Here is a 21879-nt window from a genome sequence, read left to right as displayed (position 1 = left end):
CTCGCGTCTTTTCAAGTACCGCATTGTAATTAAAGTTATTTTATTAACGCGTTAAAAATCATACAAACAGTTTGTTTTTTTCTCACTATAACAAAAGTTACAAATAAAATCTAAGTTCTTATAAAAAAAAATTTTTTTTTTATTTTTTTCAAATATGAACTAAATTTTATTTTGAAAAAAATATTTTTTTCATGAAACGTAAAATATTTGTTTATTTTCTTATGATTTTATATTTGGTTTTTGGTTATTTTATTAACTGTTAATACATTTTTTCTTATTTAATTTGTGAACTCTTTTTAATAATGTTTTTAAACAATAAAGTTTTTTTTTGTTATTTATCAGTTACCGATAACATGTTTGTGATCATAATTTATTTTCATAAATTAAATGAACGTCATCAAAACTTTACGTTATTGAATTAACAATAAACAAAATATCTTATTAATAAAATATTTACATCAAAATAAATCGTGCATTTTTTAAACTTATTATGACTAAAAATAATTTTTATATTTAAAAGGAATTTATATATTTAATTCCTTAAGATAAAACTTAAAACACTTTTTTTTTAAACTAATTTTTAATAACAAAAAATTATGAAACAAACTGTTTCTTTAACAAAAAAATCTATTATTTTACAATTGCGGTTAAATGCTTTTACTTACGACTTTATTTCTTCTGAATAAACGTCACGTTAACGGTAATCAAAAAATAACTTAAATATTCTAAAAGATACAAGTTTTTGCGTAGCGCAAAACTGCTGAACGCGTAGGCAAATCGCCTTTTCGCAAGCAAAATGCGAGCTGCGTAGCGCTTCTTAACAAGGCCTGATATATATATATATATATATATATATATATATATATATATATATATATATATATATATATATATATATATATATATATATATATATATATATATATATTAGATTCAAAGGTCTTACCATAGGAGACAAGGTACGATAGAAACAAGGTCTTCAATTTTTTGATAATTTCAAACACTATAAGGTCAGCAGTTAGGTTCGCATTACCGATATATATATATATATATAATTTTTTTTTTTTACACACTTATTTATAATATATATTAAGAAAATTAATTGTCAATTTTACACAAAATTGACAAATAATATTCTTAATTGATATTATTTAAGAAATTAAAGTTACATAATACATGTTGTGTTATTGACAAAAACATAAAAATATAAAAACGTAAAATTAAAAAATGATGTAAATAACAAAATTTTAAACAATAATAATGTCACTATATTGGTATAGTGACAGGTTATATTATTACTTATATTTACCAGCAGAACAACAATTGTTACTTCCAGATACAATAAAAATATTATCAAAATAAATAAAAAAGAAAATAAATAAATAAAAATAATCTTACCCAGTAGAAATAATTTTCTGCTTAAAGATTAAAAAATTTGATTTTGATAACTCCCGTTGATAATCAAGCTCCTACAATAAAAAATCAATCGAAACATGAATAAAATTTTTCAAAACATTTTTAAAGATGTTTAAGAAATTTTAATTTTAATTTCTTATATATATTTTACACTCTATATAGAGCTATACATAAACAGTATATACTAATACTAATAATAATATAATAAATAAACATTATGTATATATATACTTTCTTTAACATCTTCACTTCCAACAAGGCTGCAAGCAACCACTATTAGAGTTGAAAGTTACTGGAAGAAAAAGATGAAGTTTATAGAGCAAGACAACGATTAACAAAAAACTTAAAAGATTGCAAATTATATGAATTAGGAAAATAAGATGAAGGAAGAGAATTACAAAGAACGGATGCTTGAGGAAAAAAACTAGACAAATAAGAATTTTCAGAGCACTTAGAAACAGTCACAGTAAAAGGATGAGACTTAATTATATGAATAACACGAGAATGAATTTTTTTAAATGGCATAAGTTTTATTAGCTCTTTAGAGCAGTGCCCATTATAGTATTTATTGAAAAGAGAAGCAACATTATGATTTAATAATGGTTGAACAATGGCTGGAAGAGCAGGACTAACTATGTTTACATGCAATTTTGCAAGATCCGCCTGACATATGGCAACAGTATTCCATACAAGGATGGATTTGAGATTTATAGAGATAAAGAATAGAATCCTGAGTAAAAAAGTAAAAAAAAATTATACATTGTTGTATATATATATGTATATAAAAATATATATATATATAAAACTCAAATTTTTTTCCTAGAATAAGCCCTGATATATATATATATATATATATATATATATATATATATATATATATATATATATATATATATATATATATATATATAAATATATAAATATCAGGGCCTATTCTATTTGTTGACCAGCCTTGCACCCCTTTATCATCTACTAGGCTGGCGCAGATGTATATATAATATATTGTTTTTAGTTTAGGATGTTGAATGCTGGATCTTCTTGATTCAATGCATGGGTTTTGCTTGTGTCTCCTATATTTTCCTATATGCAGGTTTCCTATATTTATATATAACTTAGGGTGTCAGGAAAGTTCATGCAACTTATTAAAAAACTGATGTATTTATGCCATTATTGTATATTATTTTAAAGACCATTCATTTCTCTACATTTTGGTTACATTTTTATTATATATTGCTTATATAGTAAAAACACTTTCAAAAAAAAATTTGTAAAATGAATAAACTTGAATATATAGCATATATTAAAAATCGTGCTCTGGTTGGAATTCCATGAGCTGAGATATCCAACCAACTAAAAAAGCACGAATTATTGGAAACTGTTGAAAATATGCCTTACCCAATAAATAAGGTCATCTTTCAACAGGACAATGACCCAAAGCACACTGCTAAAATGGTTAAGAATTGGTTAGCTTCGTAGGACTTTCAAGTGCTAGAATGGCCAGCACAAAGTCCTGATTTGAACCCAATAGAAAATTTGTGGTCACAATTAAAAAAAGTGCTTGTTAATAACTATTCTGACTCTCCATCATCCATTAATGTGTTATATGAACGAGTTCACGAACAGTGGGAAAATATTTCGTTAAACTTTTGCGAAAATTTTGTAAAGAGCACAAATAGAAGATTAGCAGCAGTTAAAGGATTATGGACAAAATATTAAAAATTGACAAAATTGACAAAAATTAACAGTTTTTTTCGCGTGGTGCCAAATTGATTCACCATGTTTTTCATTTATTATTTTGTAAGTAAATATTTTTCTTCAATAAATACTTAATAAAAATTGTTTTTTTAATAATAATTCCAACCAGCAATATTAATTCTCAAAATGCTAAATTCTTTATAAGAAAATAAAAATATTATGCATTCTGGTTCAGTTTTGCACCATACTGTGTGTATATATATATATATATATATATATATATATATATATATATATATAAATATATATATATATATATATATATATATATATATATATATATATATATATATATATATATATATTTTATCAGAATATAATTATATATTTTTATTAAATAAGTTTTGAACTAAATCATATTTTTTTTATCAGATTTAAATTACATGATAATGATCTTTGTTTCAAGCTTAAAGTATTAACGTTCAAGCGAAAAAATTGTTCAATACAATAAAAAATTAAAAAAATGAAGTATAAATTATTTGAAGAAATTTAAGTAAATTTTTTTAATGCAATCAAAAGTTGCATAAATATTCTTTTCCTCTCAAGATGATAAATGAAAGAAGATAAATAAAAAATTATTATATATTTCTATTATGGTTTTTTTTTTTTTTAACACTCCGGTTAATAACTTTGCATAAAAAAAATTTAAACTATCGTTAACTTTAAACAATTTTGTTTTCTGTTCGATAAAATAATTAGCTTAATCGAGATTAAGTTTTTGTAGTTTTTAATTTTGTTTGAGATTTTTTCATTAGTATTTTTCATTCGCTTACATCTAACATAATTGTTATTCAAACTTTTTTACATAATTGTCAAAGTGGTTTTTTATAAAATTAATTAATTCTTTTATTTTACCGCTTAATAGAGCATTTAAAAAGTTAAAAAAATATCAAAGATGCTTCATGGAAATTGCTTTAGGCCTACGTAATTCGTACGTAAATTGCTGGCAGCTTAACGCTTTAAAACAAGGCCTGCATTTGTGGCAGCTGGCTGTCTACTACTGTGTTTTCAAAGCAGGTTTTGATTGGTGATGCATTGATGTCTGCTGCGACTGCGTCTTCACTGAAGGTTTTGACTAATGCTGGCTAGATGTCGGCTGTGACTGTGTTCTCTATGTTTGACTCAATTGGTGGTGGCTCGAAGTCAGCTGCGACTCCATCCTTGATGTCTAATCAATTGGTGGTGTTTCAAAGTCAGCTGTTACTACGTGCACTCACTGCAGGTTTTGACTAATACTGGCTGGATGTTAGCTGAGATTGCTTCCTAAATGCTGGATTTAACCGGTGCAGGCTGGATGTCAGCTGCAATTGCATCCTCGATGCCGATTTCGATTGTTGTTGGTTCCATGTTGGCTGCAACTGTGTCCCTAATGCAGGACTCAATTGGTGCAGGTTGGCTATCAGCTGCGACGGAGAGAACTAGGTCAAAAACAACTGCAGCACTATTGAGCTTGTGTCATTAGATGACATAACAAATTCACTGTATCTGTTTGGCAGTTTGCGCATTCTGGATGGAGCCATATTCTCCACATCCTTGTTTGATTTAGTAACATCTCAGTCAGCCTTGGAATTATTATTGCCTGCTCGCCTTTTCTTTTTAAACAAAAAAATACAATAAAGCTCTTTAAAACTTTTAAAGGGGGTGCGTATAGGGTAAAACCACCTATACCTGGCCAGCACCAATTCCTGGCCACTTTTCAAAGAAGTTTATTGTCTTTAATATTTAGTTAGTGGTTTTCCAAATTTTTTTAAATGAAAATATAATCCAACTTTTACATTTGGAGCCTTAGTTTTTTACATAAGATTATCGCTACATAATTTTATCTGAGTTTGAATATTTTACTCATTTTGTATTTACTGACAAATATTCTTGAAAACAAAACACCTTTTTGCTGATACCTTTAAAACAAAAAGCTTTTCGCTGCTTTATCTTGTTTAACAACAATCATAAAGTTTAATTCAATTGTAATGTTTTATTCTATTAATAAAAACATTTTACTTTGATTTGAAATTAAAATTACTTCATTTGGTAGTGTTTATGTTGTCATTGTTGTTGTTTTTGCTACCCATAAATAATGACCAAATTGTGGCCATATGTCAACCAACTCTTGGCCGTGAATAAGATCTAGTTATAATATAAAGTTAGGTAGAATAAAAATTTAAGTTTTAATTTTAAAGTTGAATTGAATTTTTACTATCTACATTATTTATTCTATTTTATTAATTTCATGCTAAAACATAAGTAGTAATCAAATAAATATAGCAAGCTAATGTTTTTTTTTTAAGATGTCTACTAATTTGAAAACATTTAAGTGTTGTGAAACGTTTCAAATTCTATTGTTTGTTTAGCAATTAAAAAAATAATTAAATTTGCAAAAGTAAAAATTGCAGAACTTAATTAAACTCGAGACAATAAACTTGTTTTGTTTTTTATTTAAATTTAAAAATATTGTCACTACTTTTACTTCATATAACGTGATGGCCAGGAATAATTTTGTAATGGTCATGTTTAGGATCTCCAGCCATGAAATGGTGTTTTTTAGACCTTCTTGTATTTGTGCTAAATCTTTTTAATTTATCGACAAAAATTACTAAAATTGGCATAAGTTGTATCTCATGTCAAGTTTAGAAATATTTTTTCATGAACATAAGGCATTTCCCGTAATATACAACGCAGTTTAAAATTAGGTGGCCAGGAATTGGTGGTTTTACCCTAGCGTTCAATGAAAAAGTATAACATTGATAAAAACATACCTTTGCAGACTTCCTTTCCATTATTTTCATCACCATTTATAAAGAAGTTAACAGTTTCTGCCAATGTAAATGTTATTTTTCACTTTTTCGCCGCCATCAAATTAAAAATTTACAACAATAGTGCTTTTTCTACATTATATCAACTGTACAGGTTCAATGTCTAAGCATTCGAGCAATAATGCACCGTGTAAAGATAGTGCTCTTTGCAGCTGCTGTTGTTAGACTTTTACAGGCAATAAAGCACTATCTTCATATGGTGCATTGTTGCTAATAAGGAATTGTCAGATAGCTAGATGGTGCCTGCTTTGACGTGACGATATATATATATATATATATATATATATATATATATATATATATATATATATATATATATATATATATATATATATATATATATATATATATATATATATATATAAATGTTATGTATATATATATATATATATATATATACATAATATTTTTCTTATACATTGCAGGGCGCGACAAATTGATGAACGTGCTAAAAAAAAGACAGAAAAACAAACGTTGTGTTCCTTTACTTTTCCTAACGCAAACGTTGGTATTCGCTTAAAATTTTTTAAAACAAACGCATTACTTCAGCAATTTTTTTTTCTAAATAATTAAGCAATTGATGGTTAAATATTAATTATAAAAAACACATAGTTGCAATTAAAAAAAAAATTAATTACAAAAATTTTAAACGCATTTTCAAATACTTTAAAAGAAACCACGCTAAAACTACTTTCTTTAATGAAACGAAAAAAGCAATTACGTTTGAGTATGGTTTTTGCATGCATTTACATAAGCATTTAAAATTTTACTTGAAATGACTGCATTTGCAATTACTTTAAAAAAAACCATGTTTGAACTTAACAATTGCTATAGCAAGCTTTTTTTTTTCTTAATTTCCTTAAAGTGGAGTAATGTTTGTTTGAATATTAAAAAAACTTATAAAAGATTTAAAAATAATTTTCAAGTTTTGCTAAAAAATACACAATTTAATAGAATATATAAAGTTATTATGTTTATTATAGTTTTAACTTTTTTATTGCACATTTAACAACACCAATAATATGATCATTTTATTAATTATTATTAAATACTTAATATACTATTATTTTTAAAGCTTTTAAAATATCAAAACAACTAAGCATCTTTTCGATGTAAAAGAAAAATGGCACAAAGGAGCGTGGCATTAAACACAAAGGAGAAGTAGAGAGAGAAATTAGGCATGCAAACAAAAAGTACAATGAGTTGGATAGTGCTATGAATTTGGGAAAATTTGATAGATATTGAATTTATGTTTTGAAACACCGTAAATAAATTGTCGCCAAGCAATAAAAAACACGGGCAACAACTAAACTGGATTCATATTGACAAATCAAATGAGTGTTTCTCTTGCTTGCCAAAAGTATCCAAATATTAGCAATGCAACTAATTCAGTAACAATGGGATGTAAATTTTGGATAAAAACATACTTGTTACGCCACAATAAAGATGATGGGCATAAAGCCTGTATTTCTAAATATCCAGAGAACCTTCACAATATAGCTCCAAGTCTTGAGAAAACTATATCGACATCAATTTTAAGAACTACTGAGAATAACCAAGAAGAATTGAACAGACTTTTTTGGATATCGTATTTTGTTGTTTGCATTAAAAAAATTCCCTCAGCAGTGTGAGCTACAAAAGCTAAATGGAAGTTGGGAAGTAAGTTGGGAAGTAAGTTGGGCAAGAACTACTTAAGTAACAAAGCTTGCAAAAACTTTGTTTTGTCAATTTCATCTGACTTAAAATGCGACTTAAGTTTAGACATATCAAATGCTCGTTTTATTGCAACTTTATCTGACGGTTCTACTGATAAGAGTATTAGTGAACAAGAAACAGTTTTTTTGAGGTTTGTTAAAAATGGTAATCCAATAACTATATTTGCTGGTATTACCTCACCACTGACAGTTGATGTCGATGGTATATTAAATGCAACAAAACTTGTTTTAAAAAGTTTAACAACAGACAAAATGAATCAAGATTTATATTTAAACAATATCTATGCAAAAACTGTACATGTTAACTTCGATGGTGCATCTGTAATGTCTGGCAATAAAGCAAATGTTCATATGAAATAAAAACCTCAGTATAGTATATACCCACTGCGAGGCACATAGATCAAAACTTTCTGTGTTAGACTCAATAAAGTTTTATATTTTTTAGGAGTTTGATGGCAACATCAATAGTATATTTCCTTTTTACTATTATTTTCATCACAGTGAAGAAAGGAACTGAAAGAAATAGCTTCTTTTTAGATGAAGAGTTTAAACAGGTTGGTAGATTAAAAACTATTCGTTGGTCAGCTAGCCGGGAAAGGGCGTTAAGATTGCTTGAAACTGACTGTTAAGTTATTACTTATGATTTAGAAAGCAAGGCAAACGATTTATGATTACTTATGATTTAGAAAGACGAAACTGCACAGAAAGCTAAAGGATTTTTGTGTTTCATGAAAGACCCACAATTTTTATTTTATTTACATTTTATTCAAGGTATTGTTACATTACTAACAACATTGCCATTGGAGTTTTAAAAAGATGAAATTTGCGAGATTTCGCGTAAAGATGACGCAAGAATTGCTGTACTAGATGCATCATTAGTTAATCTAGGTTCGAATATTGGACATTTACTAGATAATTTAGAAGTAAAAGAAGATCTGTTAATCTACAAAGGTATTGATTTAAAAGCATTAAAAAAGTGTAATTTAAAGAGAATTGACAAGATTGTTAGACAACAACCAAATGATTATTTTGATTTTTATAATAAAATAAATTTTATTTAAATTATTGACAGAGAAAAAGAATATATAGACAAGCGATTCCGCCGCAATTTCAATCAAGAGCCATTAAAATCTTTAAGCACAGTCTTTGATTGTCGAAACTGGTCAAAATCCTTTACAGGTTTGCTAGAGACAAAAAAATGGGGATTTAATGAAAAAAAAAGAGTTAGCAACTTTTATGAGAATAATAATATGATAAGCAGAAAAACTTCTAACTTATGTGTATTGCAGTGGCCTTTATTCAGGGAGAAAGTCTCTAAACTAAGGACAAATTCACTTTTTAGCATTTATAGAGATATCTTGCGTTAAAATGAACCTGAATTGGCAAGTATAAATGTCTTGTTAGAGATTATGCTAACATTCAGCGCTTCAACGGCAAGTTGTGAACGCAGTTTTTATTGTATGAACTTACAAAAAAATATTTTGCGAACTTTATTAAATGATGACACCTTAGAAGAAATTATGTGTATAGAGCTTGATGGCCAGTTAATTGAAGACTTTTTGCCCCAAAAACATGTCAAAAATTGGATTGATGCAGCGGTTGGTATTAGACATTTGGATGACCATAAATTAAAAAGTTCTAGCGATTCTTTAATCTATTTTTATAAATATAAAAATTAATATATAAATATTAATGAGACGTCATTTTGCCATTTGTTTCTTTAGTTCCATTTATTTTAATTTCTTCACGTTTTTAAGTATATTTTATGAGTAAATAAATTTAACAAACTAAATTGAAAAAAAAAAGTTTTGTATTGTTGGATAACAGTTTACAATTGTTGGATAACAGTTTACAAGTTATTAATAATCAATAACTTGCGCCCACTTTGCAAATGCGTGAAAAATTGTTTTGAAAATATGACAATTGAGTCATTCTATGCCAACTGGACCAAGGTCCAACATGGACCTCCTCAGATTTTGATGAAACTTAGTAGGTTTGTTAATATCAATGAGAAAAGCAATTCCTGAAAATTTCAGCATAAAATCTTTTGTGGTTCATAAGGTACAGTTGTTTGAAATTTCTGATTTTTCCAAAAATAAAAACTTCAGTAGCAAAAACATGTCTTGTTCATACTTTGATGCTCTATATTTTAAAAACAAAAATTTCAGAAAACCTTCTAGTTTTTTTTATTATATACAACTCTTGACTTACTTTAACAAAACTTTGACATTGAATTCTCAAATGTCACATTTTTTCCATAATGGCTACCTAAAAAAGCTAAAAAATTGTTTGCAAATATAAAAAGTTGATTTTTGATGAGTCAATATACAAAATCTGCAATTTAAGAAGTGAAAAGACATACTTTTTTAGTTTCTATATATGGTAGGCTTCCAAATTTTTTAAAATTTACTTATAAGATACAAATCAGTAAAAAATTTTTGACTTCTAAAAATGGCTGCAGCTAAATCTTAGGAAAATGTGCCTCCACTTCAAACCACCGGTAACCAAGGACCAACACTGGTTTTAATATATTTTTTTTTCTTCTAATTTAATAGACTTTATTTCAGTGATTTCAGAAAAGTAAATAGTGGGTACTCATGGGGAAGTTACAAAATCAGAACAATGAAAATTGCCCAAAATGCATTAAAAACAATAAAAACAAAGTTATTGTTGTACTTTAGTTTGTGTTATATATTCTAATACAAAGTATGTATGAATTTAAAAGTATTTCACAATAAGTACTAGAAATAAGTTTTTAATTAAGCTTGAATTAAACTCAGTTTTTAAATAGCCCTAGCTCCTACCTGCCCCCTCCCCCCCTACTACAAGCATTTACTTTTTAACATGCACATTTTTGTCCAGAACTTAGAAAAAATTTGTAATTGGACACTTTTTATTACACGGTGTGTCTGGTTTTATTTCTGATGTATGAAGTGTCTATATACACAAACAAAGAATTCAACATACACATTTAAAAACTGTGAAATTTAGTTTTAAATGTCAAACAGTAAAAGACTACATATAAAACTTATAAATAGCCTATTAGGTTAAAATGAAAAAAAAAGACTTTCTAGTCTAATTTACCCAATATTTAATACCATGGCCATAAATTTTGTAATATTTTTTCATGTTTAAACACTGCATCTTTCAAATAAACTTTTGCTAAAAAACTGCTTAAAACACATAAATCTGATTTATAATAATTTTGCTAAATTGCCATTTAATTATGTTACTTATGCTACTGTACAAATGTAATATTTCAGTTTTTTCTCGAGCTGATAGTTCATAGCATCTACCAGTTGTTGAACTTTTAAAGATGAAACTTTGCATAAAGTGTGCGTTATTGGAACCCAGCAAATATCTTCTTTATGTGGCCAGGTAAAAGTGTTTAACAAAATAGACTGCTTCATGAACTTGATAAGAACATCTTGATTTTCTTTAGATATTTCCAAATGAAGGGAAATTATATAAAAATTTTAAAAATATTAATCATTTTATAATTAAATTTTTATTTTAGATTTTAGTAAACAAAAAGTTACGTTTTTTAACTAAAAATGAAAAATAGGGAATTTAACAAAATTTTTTGATTATAATTGTTTTTATCAATGTTTTTTTATAAAATGATTAATATTTTTAAAATTTTTATATAATTTCCCTTCATTTGAGACCCAACATGACATAATTTTGAAAAACATTTTTTTTAATAATATTAGGGACCTATATAATGTTCGAGGGTCGGTAGCAACCCCTTTAAATATTTTTTATTCAAAAATTTCTTAAATCTAGCATTTTTTTAATTATATACAACATATTCAGGGGGTGCCAGCAGTCATTTTCATCATTTGAAATGTATTGAAAATATATTCCTTTAATATTTTGTTTACACCAATCATACATTTTTTCAGGTGAATTGATAGGATCTGTTAGTGAATGTAAACTGGCCCTAGCTACAAGTCTTTTGACAGAGCCCCCAACACCATCACAAGCACTCTTTCTATGTGATGTGGCAAAAAAATGCCATTCTGCAGATACTTTATGATCTAGTTCATGGTGACATAAATTAGATATGTTTTTATAATTTTTATATTGTGAACCTGCACCATCACTAAAATAAATGCATTGGTAAAGTAAGGCATCAACTCTTTTAAATGTTTTATTACTTCATAAATGAAACGATGAACTGAGTTTGTATTGTGTTGCAAATGATCTGAAATAATACAAACACTTTTACATTTTATCATATTTTCTTCCATTTAGTAAATAACAAAAGGATGCAATGTTGCTTGACTGTTGTTCCAATGGAAACCTTGTATTGCATCTTGAATTAAAAAACTGTAATTTTCAGCAAAGTCTAGTAATACTAAAATATGATTACTTGGGAATGTTATTTTTAGATGCTGCAAATATGCTGCTTGATTTTTCGCTAAATAATGAAGATCTCTTAATTGGTCTATTTGTTGACAAGCTTTTTCAATAAAATCATCCACTGGAAGAGTTAGTGTAACTATATCATGTTTTTTGTTGGCTTTTTGCCACTGATTAAAGGTAATTTCTTCCAAGCTGTGCTTATCAAATAAAGCAGTAAGATACTCTTTAAGTGTGTTGGTATCTAGGCAGTTATCGCAACTGTGCAGTATGCAATCTTGATTTGTTAAGTCACATGCAACTAATGTCAAGAGGTCTTTATATTCTAAAATATCTGGTATTTTTAATGCTAAAAGTTTTGCATTTTGGTGGTACTCACAAACACATACTGAATGGAGACCTGAAGCACCTCCAATAGGAATACACCACTTAGGTCTAAGTTCACAAAACTTAGAAAACCCAATCTTGACGTCAACTGAAATTTTCATGAACTCTAAATAAAGTTCTTTTATATTAACTAATAGTCTTTTTTGAAAATGTTGTCTTTTACCATTAACTTGGATTGAGACATACTGTTTCATACCTGGACACATTCGAGAGTATTCATCTGATTGGTAAAATTCATGAACTTGATTTTTTACTTTATCACTAAGAGATCTTCCTTCTTTTTAGACTTTAACCATAATGGGCACTGCTCTAAAGAGCTAGTGTCTCTTGCGCCATCTACTTAAATTCATTCTCATGTTACTTGTCATTCATAAAGTCTCATCCTTTTTTGTGACCGTTCCTAAGTGCTCTAAAAATGTCTAGTTTTTTTCCTCGAACATCAGTTCTTTGGAATTTGCTTCCTTTATCTTGCTTTCCTAATTCATTTAATTTGCAATTCTTTAAGTTGTCTGTCAATCATTATTTGGCTCTACAATCTTCATCTTTTCTCTTTCAGTAACTTCCAATATAACTGTACTGCATTTCTTGACACTGTCAAGTGATAAGTGTAGTATTTTTGAATGCCTTGAGCAAAAATCTATAACTAAAAAAAATTATAAGACAATATTTTTATAATTATATTTTTAACTTATGTATGTAAAATAATTAAATAAATCTTACTTTATAAACATAAATGTTTATAAAACTTGGGATAGGGATTTGTTTCTTTGAATTTGAATTACAGAAAACAAAAATAACTTTTAAAGTATTGAACTTCTTCATTCGAGTTTTAATTACAAAAAACTTCTCTTACAATTCGCTCTTTCACTTGGATTTCAGTGTTACTCAACTTAGTAACAGTGTTACTCAGTGTGATTTTTTGTAAAAAAAAAAAAATTACAAAGAGTAAAAAATTAACTTTTTATATATGAAAAAAACGAAAAAATTTGAAACAAAATAGTTATAAAAGTAATCAGTTATTTTAATAAAATGCTAAATATATACTAAAATAGTTAAAAAAACTTGGTCAAATGCAACATTCTTTTTTACAGTTTTTCTAGAAAACGTAACAAAACTTGAATAAATATCAGAAAAACTGTTGGTGGCGATTGTTTTTCTGATGTATATATGATATGATACAATCCATTACAGTGTAAAACTTAAAAATCTATTACTAAAACATAATAAATTTTAATTTATATATGAAATTTTTTATTTAAATATCAATAAAATGGCAAAATTCAGCGAAAATACTCACCACCTGTATCTCCCGCCATATCCATTTTAGACGGGGGATTCACCGCTTGTGCACTTAATTGTGGTGTGTATGTATATTTCTGTATATGTGTTTTTGTGTGTTTGTTAGTGTTTGTTTGTGTTTGTGTGTGTATGTGTAAGTGTATGTGTGTGTGTGTGTATGTGAGTGTGTGTATTTGTCACATTGTACTAATTAGACATTAAAATGATTGTTACTAGATATTAGAAAATAATTCAATATACCTTAATTAAAACATCTCTTTCTCTTTCAAAATCATCAATAATTTTTTTATCCATTTTATAACACTATTTGGTAATTTTTAAATCTAAAAAAAATTCAACATAAAAAAAAAGGCTGCATAAAAATTATATTGTCTCATTGTGTGTGTGTGTGTCTGTGTGTGTGTGTGTGTGTGTGTGTGTGTGTGTGTGTGTGTGTGTGTGTGTGTGTGTGTGTGTGTGTGTGTGTGTGTGTGTGTGTGTGTGTGTATTAATATATAAATGTAGAGTCTAAGAGTTAGGAAAGTGTTGTAACAGCAAAAACAGCAACAATAAAAAATGACCATTCATTTTTTATTGTTGCTGTTTTTGCTGTATATGACAGGTCATTATTTATATCTATAGATATAGATATAAAAAATTATGTATATATATATATATATATATATATATATATATATACATATACACATATATATATATATATATACATATATATATCTACATATATATATATATATATATATATATATATATATATATATATATATATATGTATATATATATATATATGTATATATATATATATATATATATATATATATATATATATATATATATATATATATATATAAATATATATATATATATATATATATATATATATATATATATATATATATATATATATATATATATATATATATATATATATATATATATATATATATATATATATATATATATATATACAGTTACAGGAAAAAGTATATGGACAAATTATTTTTAGATATGATTCTACATTAAATGAACGAAACCTCATACTGTTATATTATTTGTGTAGCTCTAAAAAAGCTCTTTTTGACCGTGAGTGTGTATCCAAACAGTTACTTTTTGCTAACTTTTGGTCAAGATCTTCAGTAAAGTTCATATTGAAGATCTTGACCAAAAGTTAGCAAAATATTAGTTATATATATATATTAATATATATGCAGTAATGCTAAAATTATTATGGATTTCTAAAATTTCATTAATAAACTCCAATTTTAGAAAGACAAAATTGTGTAATTGTTTTATGAATGCTTATAAGTTAAAATGCATATATATGAGGATTAATTATATAAGACCGGCTTTTGGATTTTAATGTCATAAATGGTTTCTAAAGTGATTAGTGCCCAAACAGGGCAACATCAGATGGAAGGACATTTGTAACTGGGTTCGGAATTTTCGATAAGTTTTTAAGTCAGTGTGGTTTCTAATATGTTCTACTTTAATTTCTAAACAAAGGAAAACAAGTTTTGCTGGAAATCTACAGAGTTTTGATGGAAATACAAGAAATGACTTGAGTCTGAGGAAGTAAACCCAAAAAAAAAGCGTAAGAAAGTAAATTCAAAAATACTATTTTCAGGCATTAAAACAGACTCTTCAAAAGTGGGAAAGTGTGGTCGAAAGCGGTCCACTACACCAAGACTTGACGAAATGGTGCAAAATAGGGCCCTACAGGAATAGGTGTTTTGCCATTGATTTTTCTTATTCTATAAACGCATATAATCTTCTGTTTTTTTATTCATGTCCTCGAATATAAGACCTTTAAAAATTAAGAATTTTAATATAATTAGTCAATTACCAGCTTCCCAAACTTTTACTTGTTTAAATATCAACTAATTAGTAAAACAATTATTAACGATTTTACAAAAAAAATTTGCTCGCTTAAACCATTATATTCGCTTATAACTTTTTTATAAGCTTTCCCAACCTTTGCTTTAAGAATTTTCGCACGCTTTAACGACACCACTGAGTCAATGAGTTCAAGCCAAAAAAGAAGTCAGCGGCTGACTGATTGCTATAATTGTGACTCCAGTGCGCAACGAAAAACATTTGATTTTTGACAAAAAACACGTTTTTGACAAAAAACACGTAATTTTCATGACTTTATTTTCTTATATCTTTTTTAAGTAAAGCTAGAACCTTGAGGTTTTTTGAAGGTAAGATTTCCTAAATACCAAAACATCAAATTTATTTGAAAATTTCAATATAGATTAAAAAAGGAATAGGAATCTAATGGAATGGGGAGCCTTTTTAATATTAATACATAATTTCTTAGTTCTCGGCATTTAAAAACTTGAAGGTCGGTTTATTAAAAAAAATAAAAATTTTAAAAAAGGTTCTCTGTAAAAAATTAAGCAAGTACAGCGTTTCCTCTTTTTAAATCAAGTATTTATTTAATTTTTCTTGAAGAAATGGGACCAAGGAATTTTGTTTAGAAATTATGTATATAATCTTTTTATTACTTTTTTTAATTTTCGTGAATTATAAGGCTTTCCAGACAAATAAAACTAGATAAAGAAATAAGGCTTTCCAGACAAATAAAAATATACTTTTAGAGAATCATTCAGACTCAGATGTTAATTTTTTTAACACTGATGAAATAGTTAGCAACAGATGTCCTTCTTATTATAATTCCAATATTTCTAATCTTTCTGCTGATATAGATATTAATGACTTCTCTATTTTACATCTAAATATTAAAAGCTTTTAAATATATTTTGTTAAATTTTTAGATTTTTTATGTAGTGTTGAAATTAATTTTAAAATTATTGTCAGAAGTTCTGAGACAATAGGTGGATTAGTAATTATTTTTATCCACAACTCTTTAAATTTTAAACAGTTAACCGAATTCAGTGTAATTAGTAATGATTACGAACCATTAACAATCGAAGTTATAAATAAAATAACTAAAAACATCAGTGTATATGTTGTGTACAGTCCGCCATTTGGCAACAACAAATTTTTTTTTTTTAATTTTAAAAATTTAATTGAAAACAAAATTTTATGTGGCAAACGTTTTTTTTTGTTGGGGATTTTACTAATAATGCGCTTAATAACAACACAAATAAAAGTGTAAAAAATTTTATAAACATCATATTTCAAAATTCAAATTCAAACCACAGATACTGCTTATAACAGTTTTCTCCCGATATTCAAAAAACACTACGATAAAGCTTTCCCGGTGGTAAAATTATTAAAACTAAAATATTTATAAACCATTGGATTACACCAGGAATAACAGAATCATCTAAAAAAAAAAAAAATCGATTAAATGTTTCTGAAAAAAAGAATATATGAAAATAAATTAAGCTATAAAAAATATAAAAATTACTTTGAATCAATTATAAAACTTTTAAAGAATTTATAATACTCAAATAAAAGAAAATTTAAAGACGATACTCAAAAAACGTGGCAAGTAATCAAATAAGTAATTGGAAAAAAAAACACTATGCTAAATGGTCTTCCAAAAAAACTAAACTATCATCATCAAGATATTACAGAAGAACTTATATATAACTCTGTTATCCTGTTTTTTGATAAATCGTATTGTTTTATAAATAAACTTTGTTTGAAGAACACTTTTTAGGTTTATTGTTTTTTCCATTTATTTTGGATATAAAATGGAGAATTGGTAGCTCAGACTGGTGAAGAAAACAAACAATCCTTATTTTTTTTTTTTTTTTTTTTTAATTTTATTAAAAACTTTTTTTGAAGAACACTTTTTAGGTTTATTGTTTTTTCCATTTATTTTGGATATAACATGGAAAATTGGTAGCTCAGACTGGTGAAGAAAACAACCAATCCTTATTTATTTATTTTTTTTTTTTTAATTTTATTTTAAAAACAATCTATCATCCACATTAGCGTCAGAACATGTATTGCCTCGAACTATTGCTTACATAACTCTTATAGAACAACTACTGAAAAGAACATGTTATGACCAGGAAAATGATTACAGGTAATAGTGATTACAAGTAAAATGGATAAAAGTAAAAGTGAGATGAAGTTTTGGTGATTTGACACAAGGCGATTTGACACAGTTTAACGCCCAATTACTTTTGTGCTTTATTGCCTTGTATTTTCAAAAATTCATTAGTTCATTCTCAAAAACACGAATCTTATCGAACAAGGCCGCTGCGCAGACGAACAAGTTGAGCGTGGTAGTATCAGGGACGTGGTGGTGATTGAACTGAAAATTATCACTCATGAGACGAGTGCTCTACCACTACCTCTACCTTACTACCACATTAATTAACGCTGTTGTAGAGGCATCAATAACTTTATATCATATTGCAGCCTTACTAACTGTACATCATTTTGCAGCCTTAGCTATATTAGTTAAGTCTAGTACTATTTTTCATTAACTATTTGCTCTTCAAACTCGTCACTTTAGCTGTATCTAAAGTTAAGGATTCAATACTAAAAATTTCATCTGAACCAACTTCTGATGTTGTTTAAAGATTTTTTTGTCTAATTTGCTTCCTCTTTTTTCTCTTTAATGAACAATTTTACAACCCTTGTTGCCACTGCTTGGTGCACACTGCCAAAATTCCTGCTTCTTTTTGTTCCTACCTTGGATTGTTTGTCCTTTAAATATTCTCTTACCATAACAGGGACCTAAAACAAGTAAGGTATTATAAAATTGAAAGTGTTTTAATTTAAAGTGACAAGTCACTAAAATATAAAGTCTCGGTCAAATGACTAGAGATAAGTACATGATGCTCTTTTTTTTTTACTTAATCTACCGTTTTGCGAAGTGTATTTGTAAATTCAAAATAATACTGGTAAAAAAAATTATATGTATTACTTTTTACTTTTCTCACAGAGACAAACTATGTTCCATTGTGCACTCACTTTTGTCGACATTCCGCTTGCCTAAATGTTTTTTGTTTTACTATCAAATCAAAATCGTTATAAAAACATTTGTTGTACAGTAAGCAAAAAAATAAATGTCAAAATATTCAAAAATTGTCAAATATAAGTTCATATGATGTATAAAAATCAACTGTACTTATATTGATCAAATATTTTCTCGCAAAAAAATAATGGCACAAATAAGAAAAATTCCAAAATTAGACAAAAAAATTTGTATTTAGACAAAAAATTTAGTATGTCAATACTTAGTAGGGCCACCCTTTGCCAAAATAACTGCTTGCCGATGTCGAGGTATCGATTCCACAAGAGATTTGGTTTCTTCTTGAGTGATTTTATCCCATGCTTTGACTATTGCTGCTTTTAGATAATTTAGCCTTCTGTAAGCTCGATCTCCAATTTTCCGTTCTAAAATGTACCACAAATGTCAATCGGATTAAGATCGGGGGACTGACCAGACTATTCTATCACATTAATATTATTTTTTTAGCAATTGCTGCTATGGCAGTATGTTTAGGGTCATTGTCCTGTTGAAAGACGAAGTTGTTTCCAAATCTAAATTTACGAGCAGAGGTTTTCAAATTTTGCTTTAAAATGTCATAAACGAACTGGCGTTCATAGTTGATTCAATGAAAGTCAATTTGCCAGCTCCTCGCCAAGCCATTGATCCCCACACCATGACATTTCCAACACCGTGTTTTACTGTTCCTCTCATGCAACTCAATTTGTATGCCTCACCTTGTTTTCGCCAGACTTTTTACTGTCCATCCGAAGAGATCAGGTTAAATTTAGATTCATCGCTCCAAATTACTTTCTTCCAGTACGCGATAGTCTTGTCCGCATACTTTTTTGCAAATAATAATCTTTGTTTCATATGTCTTAGAGTCAAATAGGTTTTTTTGCGATATACACTACCATGAAATTCTTGCTCTCTAATTCTATTTCGGATAGTTTGAGCTGAAATCATAATTTTTTTGTCGTTTTTAACTTTGTCTGCAATCTATTGAGCAGCTTCAAATCTGTTTTTCTTCCCTTGTAAAATAATGTTTTTATCAATAGCAGCAGATGTTCTTCTTTTACGGCCTTTTCCTGACATATAAGTTGAAGTTCCATTCAAATTATGCTTTTTTATAATGTTGCCGACAGTTCGAAAAGGAAATTCTGTTTATTAACTTCTCTCTAGGTCTTGCCGCTATTTACTAAATCCACAGCTAAATTTCTTTGAAAAATCGTCCAATGTCGTTTTACAATGTGCATTTTGCTATAAATTACTGTAAATTTTATTCAATTAATCAAAACTTGTGTGTTACAAATATATTTTATATGTTACATATGAACACATCTTGTGTGTTACTTATGTAAATATAATTTTAAACTTAAACTTACCAAAATATAATTTTTTTTGCCACAAAAATTCAAAAAAATACTAAAAAAGTTTTTGTGCCATTTATTTTTTTGCTTCTATATAACACCTGTGTGCTTTTAATGTAACAAGTAATCCTTTGGTAAAATCATCCACAAGTGCATATAAAAATCTTCAAAATAGTAGTACTCTTTAATGTACATTTACATTATTTACAGTTTTAAAAAAGCATGAAAAAGCGGATAAATTAAAAAAAAAAACTTTAAAAAAATGCATGTTCCATTTATTTTTTTGCCTACTGTAAAGGCTTTTGCAAACCTTAGAAGGTAATAATGGTGGGGAGGGGAGTCGGGGAGGTTTGGATTTCTAACTAGACATTTCAAATTCTTATCACTTAACATTTAAAGAATGTGTTTTAAAATTATTTATATTTTATTTTATATACCTTTAAAATCATTAACAATTAGAATATGACACTGACAAGGAGACAGATCAAACAGCAGTTCTAGTCTCTTTTTTAACCAACTCATACTAGGCATATGGACACTGCATAAAATGTTTTGGAAATTTTATTTTTCAATGGGTTATCTTTTATCAAAGGTTAAAAAAACTGACTTTTGTCATGTTAATTTTCAAATCAAGAGTTAATTTTCTGCCCATAAAATAAATCTTTCTCAAACTTGTAACCATATTGAATGAGCTGTTTGTAAGTTGGCAAATCGCTCAAGTGTAAATTATAGGGTTTTCTACTAAATCTTTTCTACTAAATATTGTTTCTACTAAAGCCTTTGTAGGTTTTCTAAGCTTTTTTGAGCTTATGTTGATATCAAAATATGAGTTTATTATTTAATTAAAAAATAAAGTTTTCAATATATTGGAAACTTAAACATGTTATAAATAAATAATAATGTTTTAATTCCACATAGAAACATTATATAAACAACTCATAATGTATTATTGAGTTATTGGGCTAATTATTAATTAGTTACCAGTCCAAATTAAAGCATGATGCAAGTAAATAATAATAATAATGTTATGTATTTGCCAGTTAGTAAAAAAAATTTTACAATCGTAATTAATAAAAGAAAAATTCACATGACTGGGGCTAGAAGAAGACAAAATTAGTCTTATCATTAAGCCCCGAAATTATAACTTTATTTATCCAACTAAAAGCATGATGCAGCTATTGTTTACATATTATGAATCCACCTAATTTTTTTTTCTTTTAAATTTATTTGAATTTAATAACAATTAGTTTACGTAATAGTTTGATAAATAATTTTTAATCAACCATTAAACGCTGTTGTTTACCGTAAATTTTTAAATATCATAACTTTTAAACGATCTGAAAGAGTATTATTTCCGGACCTTAAGTAACGGCACTGAAAATTGCACTGAAAGTTTTTTTTTGGTATTTCTTAAAAAGTTTGAAGATTTAAATTTTTTTTTTGCGGCAGTTAAGTTAGGCGGTTGCTCTATAAAAAAGGTGATTTTGATAAATAAAAAGAAATCTACGATATTTATGTGTTTATGGAGTTTCTTAGAGAGAATAAGGTTGACTCAAAAAAAAAAAAAAAAAAATTACATTACATTGGTTGATCTATAATGGGGGAAAAAGTGTCATAAAATCAGCGAAATTGATCACATTTCAAAATGCTCTAAGTCAGTTTGTCTTTATCTGTTTTCAAATAAATTTTAGAACATTCTGCAGTACACATAGATACTCCATTTAACCGTCAGATTTTACCTTAATCAGAATATTTAAAAAGTTATTAACTTTTTTGGATGAACCTATGGATTTTCAATAGTTTTGTGGTATGATTTGAAACGTTTAGGTCTATAAATAAATATT

General features: G+C 27.1%; 1 protein-coding gene across 1 annotated transcript in view; it reads right to left on the bottom strand.

Moving 5' to 3' along the window:
- Positions 1-15720, bottom strand: part of LOC101239132 (uncharacterized) — a 94877-nt gene extending 79157 nt beyond the window's left edge. Inside the window, exons 1-3 of the mRNA XM_065795246.1 lie at positions 15591-15720; positions 13988-14070; positions 1399-1469 (exon numbers count right to left, since the gene is read on the bottom strand). Of these exons, the coding sequence (XP_065651318.1) occupies positions 1399-1469; positions 13988-14041 (125 nt within the window). The 5' untranslated portion in view covers positions 14042-14070; positions 15591-15720. The remainder of the gene's footprint in view (positions 1-1398; positions 1470-13987; positions 14071-15590) is intronic.
- Between the last annotated feature and the right edge of the window lie 6159 nt (positions 15721-21879).

Source organism: Hydra vulgaris, chromosome 04 (assembly GCF_038396675.1).
Source record: "Hydra vulgaris chromosome 04, alternate assembly HydraT2T_AEP".
NCBI lineage: Eukaryota > Metazoa > Cnidaria > Hydrozoa > Anthoathecata > Hydridae > Hydra > Hydra vulgaris.
Note: the sequence above shows the minus strand (reverse complement) of the source record. Positions and strands in the feature narration are given on the sequence as shown.